Source organism: Triticum urartu, chromosome 6 (assembly GCF_003073215.2).
Source record: "Triticum urartu cultivar G1812 chromosome 6, Tu2.1, whole genome shotgun sequence".
Taxonomy (NCBI): Eukaryota; Viridiplantae; Streptophyta; class Magnoliopsida; order Poales; family Poaceae; genus Triticum; species Triticum urartu.
Genome location: NC_053027.1, coordinates 524894540 through 524899439, shown reverse-complemented (window position 1 = coordinate 524899439; position 4900 = coordinate 524894540). Strand labels below are relative to the sequence as shown.

The window sequence follows — 4900 nt, the reverse complement described above, 5'->3', positions numbered from 1 at the left end:
TGGCATAGAAATAAATGAAGAAAGAGAGGTTTGAGTATCATATTATGATACCGTCACATATTAAATGATTTGCTACTTTATGTCATGCATGGCAATAAATGTCTCTACTCCCTCCTTTCCGGTTTATAGGGCTTATCTCAAAATTTTAGTTTTTTCATTTTATAAAACTCAATTTGGTTGTTTCCTATCACATGTTTAGACTTCAAGGTGTATTAAATCATTGCATGCAAGTATTAAGAGAAAACTGACCAATGTATGCATGCATTACGATTAATGCATTTGTAAACATAATATTTTGAGAAAAACAAAAGCATTAATTGAGTGCTTTTGCAAACTACAAAAAATATTTCATCACTCATCATCTATCTTGGTTGGTGAAAATTTTAAATTAAGCCTTATAAACCGAAAAGGAGGGAGTATGATACCAACTTATGATACTATGCATTAGGGATGTACTCCCTTCGTTCCTAAATAATTGTCTTCCTAGATATTTAAACAAGTGATTACATACAGAGCAAAATGAGTAAATCTACACTCAAAAATATGTCTACATGCATCCGTGTGGTAGTCCGTTTAAAATGTCTAAAAAGACAAATATTTAGGAACAGAGGGAATAGTACATGATGATACTGCCTATTACAACCAGCCTAATACTCTGTCTGACCTGTTTGCCCGAACAAAACAATAGTACTGCATGACTTATCTCAGAAGACCAAGGAATGATTTTGCAAGCACGAAGAGAAGATAACTACTACTACTAGTAAAACAATAAACGTTCTACCCGTTCAGAAACGAACATGCCACGATATCAACAGCATAGAATTGGAGGTAAACAGGAGTATAATATGGGAATTCCTCAGTACAGGTGATGGCAAAACCTGCGCTCTAACAGCCTTGCTGTCCTAAAACTTATTATGTCAAGCATCAAACTTCCCGGGGACAAAAAAAGGCCTATTTCGCCTGCTTAATGAGTTCCTCTCATCAAAATGATGACACAATAACCATCTGCTACAATAACAAAAGATTTCGGGTGCTAAACTCAAGTAATTGATACAGTCCCCATCCACCAATACCCCATCATCCCGGAATACATCGTCATCGTCGTAGTAGGAAAAATCAATCAAGCGATGGCTTTCGCTGCTTCCTCTACCGGAGCAACTGGTGGAGCACCGCCGGTGGTCGGGCTGGAAGAAAATGGATTACCAATTGTTACTACTTCCTCAGAAGCTGTTTACCAGATGAATTTGCATAGAGGATGAGATACTTACAGTCCCACCATGACCTTGAAGGCGTCATAGATTCCCCACTGAGCACCGGTAAGAGTACCGATCATGACGATGCGAAGGGGAAGTCCTCTGGTGAAAAGGCCCAACATGCCAATCTTCTTAACAGCCTACGAAGGTTTAATAATAACATGAAGTCAGCAAATAGTCCAGTAGTTAAGAAGAGGATAGAAAATCTAAAAGATAAACTAGATAGAAACATGCTTACATCACCCACTGTAGCACCCTTGGCATTGTTGAGGAAAGAGACCAGGTTGTCAGCCGGGTGAGAAACAATAGCACAGAAGACACCAGCAATGTAGCCACCAGCAAAGCTGATACCCAACTGGGAAGACTTGCTGCACTCGGCCTTGGGAACAGGTACAGCGTGTTTGTAGATAAGCTCAACAATGGTCTCAAAGGAAGCAAACTTCATCATGGTGTCTGAATAAAGCATGGAAATATTCAATGGATGAGTACACCATAACATATGAACAGCAACAGAAGTTCAAAGCATTATACATTCAGCATCTATCAAATTCTATCTAGATGACATGTGATAACTAGAAGGCTACAACTAATAAAATTCAAACATTATGTCATATTCAATTAACATTGGCCAATCCTAGAAGTGGAAGTAGACACTTGCAATCTGCATCAGCTAACATTAGTCTGCGTAAACTTCCAGACTTCAGACAAACTGTAACCAAGCATAACCCCTTACGAGAGGGGAACACAAACATCATCATGTTATGAGGTATGGAATTGAGATTGATGGGAATTCCCTTTCTTGTCATTTATGAACATAATATCCAAACAAAATTGGCAAACATATAACAGACATGTGGATTCAAAATGTTCTGCCATAACCAATTTACAATAGACAAAAGTTGTCAAGTTCAGTAGATATCAGACTAGATACAGGCATACAGTAATGTCCATATTTATTTTTTTGCGAGAGAAGTGAATTTCGGAGTTTCAGCTAAAAACTACCATCACAACTGTGGAGTGAATGACTCTAAGGAGTCAATGAATAATATGCCCAAAAGCTAAGCAACAAATAGAAATGGTAAAACGAATATAGAATAGCATCAGCATGGTTGGCCATCAATAGGATAGAAGAATGCTCATACAGGAGAAGAGAAAGTTACTCTACAAAACATCACCAATTGGCATATCAAAGAAAACACAACAGTGCCAATCAGATGAAACAGGAGACCAGCTTTTGAGCATTTGGTGGTACCAAAGCAGGCCACATTTGTGAAACAATCATAGGAGTGACTATTCATATTAAAAGAGTATAACAGAATGGTAAGAGACAGCACTTACAAGGAATCTGGCGACCCCAGAGCGGAACAATGCCCTTGTAGAGCCTGGCATTATTAACAAATAAAAGTTAGGGCATAGGATCAGGGTAAGAAAAGAAAATCATTAAGTTTTTAAGTTGGCTGGCAGATTTACTTACCCAGCAGCACCCTCAGCTTTGATGAACTTGGGAAGCCCATCACTCAACCCACGAGCAAATCCAGGCTGTGTCTGCACACGGACCTTGACAGCTTCAAAGGGGCACAGAGCGATATCAGCAATTACCTCAGCAGAAGCTGACCCTGCAAGGTAAATCAGGGTCTTGTACTTCACAGCATTCTCAGGCCCAGCCATATCTGAGTAGGTCTTCTTAAAGAACTCGTAGAACCCAAACTTGCAAGCCCCCTGAGCACTGTAACCAAGCAAGGTAGGCACCCATCCCCTGAAGAATCCCCTAGCTCCTTGCTCCTTTAACAGAACACCAAATCCAGATGAGATGCTCTTGTATTTCGCCGGGTCAATCTGGAACAATTGATAGGAATGTGTTAGGTCCAAAATACTTACTTGAAACCTATCGACACTTCACAAGTTGCAGCTTAAAATGTCCATAGAGTCCTAATACCTCAAACAGTAATCACAAATCATAATGTCCATATGAATCTTAACAACCTCAAACAGTAATCACAAATCAGAGTAGATGGTACTTCAATTACAATGCTAGCTGGAATATATGAAATTAAAAAGAAACGAATCAACGGTCTTCAATACAAGATGGATAAGCATTAAGATTGATCAACAATACTGAAAAAAATAAACAACATTAGATGATCAATTTGCTGAACTTTAGTCAGATGTGACTTGTTTAGGCAGCTGAACACAAATTGATAATGGCCTGCTGCCCTACAGTTGGGACTGAATTTCCATGACTGAGCGGTTCACTCTAAAGGAACAACATTACACACTGGGGCAGTTTCCTTCACCTGAGTCACCTCACTCTAGAAACATAAAGCATGAAGTACAGGTAAAGTGATCACAGGTTAGTCACATCTCATTCACGCATAGACTTGAAATTAACTCACGCCTGAATGGCATAAGAGCTAACACTAGCACAGACCTGATTTTATACTGATCTTAGTAAAAGCCTAAGAATTGCACATTCATCAACATAATTTGTACTACTACAATACTGTACCAAGTAAAAGCCTAAGAATTACATATTCATCAACATAATTTGTACCACTCCGATGAGAAAAGCACATAATAGACTTGACATTAACTGGGCTAATCTGTGCTTAGCAAGCAATGAAATGCATCTACTGGAACTGCGGTCCACTCAACTGCAAGCGCGTACTAGTAGTCACCAGTTCCTAACAAAGCACAGCAAGCACATCTGCGCCAACATAAAGCATACGGGAGAACAGAACAAGACATAAATCCTTGCCAGCACCAAACTACACGCTCGGAGACACGGAAACTGGCCAGATTCATGCATCCAGATCGCGAAATGCCTGCCTAGATGACGGAGATCGAAATCCGCATCCGCATCGAACCTACCGACCAGATCTACGCCGAATCCTTGGAGAACTGAACCCGAGACGCGCGTGGGAGCACAGATCTAGGCCCTCACCTGCATGTTGCACTTGACGAGGTCGAGCGGGGTGACGGCCATGTGGGTGAGCCCGCAGCTGGCGATCCCCCCGGCGGTGCAGGCGGCGTAGAAGGCGGGAGAGTACATCTCTATCTTCTCGTTGGGCGCGCGGATCGAGAAGGGCCTGCCGCCCCCGACCCCGCCAGCGCCGACGAGGCCAGCAGCCGGGGCCGCGGCGGGCGAGGCGGGCGCCTGGTAGGGCGACGGGGAGGAGGGGAAGCGCGGGGAGGCGGCGGCGGCGAAGGAGCGCGGGGAGTAGAGGAAGCTGGGGAGGAGCGAGTCGCGGGAGAGGTCGGAGAGCGCCATCGCCGCCGGGCCGGGAGATCCGGGCGCGGATTCGCGGGGGGCTGCGGCGCTGGCGATGCTTTCCGAGCTCTCCTCTCCCTTGGCGTGGCGATGTTCGCGTGGATTTGACGGGGGTGCGGCGAGGCCCGAATATATGGAGGCGCTGCGCGTCCCCAACTTGTTGATTATTAGGGTATTGGTGGTGGGCTCGCTGGCTGCGGGGCCCGGCGGCAGTGTCCAGTGTGGTTGGTTGGTGCCTGGCGTCTGGGGCGTGGATGGTACGCGTTCTTTTTTTCGAAGAGAGAAAAAATGGGAAGTGAGAAAAGCTTTGGGTGTTTTTGGTCTGGCCGGAGTCGTTGCTGCTTGCCCGGAAAAAGAGTCGTGGCCGCTTTCTGGGGTC

General features: G+C 44.0%; 1 protein-coding gene across 1 annotated transcript; it reads right to left on the bottom strand.

Annotated features, from left to right (window-relative positions):
- Positions 1–822: 822 nt before the first annotated feature.
- On the bottom strand, positions 823–4639 carry LOC125514866 (mitochondrial phosphate carrier protein 3, mitochondrial-like). Its single transcript, XM_048680234.1, has 6 exons — positions 4195–4639; positions 2728–3089; positions 2592–2635; positions 1492–1706; positions 1269–1393; positions 823–1184 (listed from the first exon to the last, which is right to left on the bottom strand). Exons 1-6 carry the CDS (start codon positions 4519–4521, stop codon positions 1121–1123), a joined length of 1137 nt encoding a protein of 378 aa, XP_048536191.1. The 5' UTR covers positions 4522–4639; the 3' UTR covers positions 823–1120.
- Between the last annotated feature and the right edge of the window lie 261 nt (positions 4640–4900).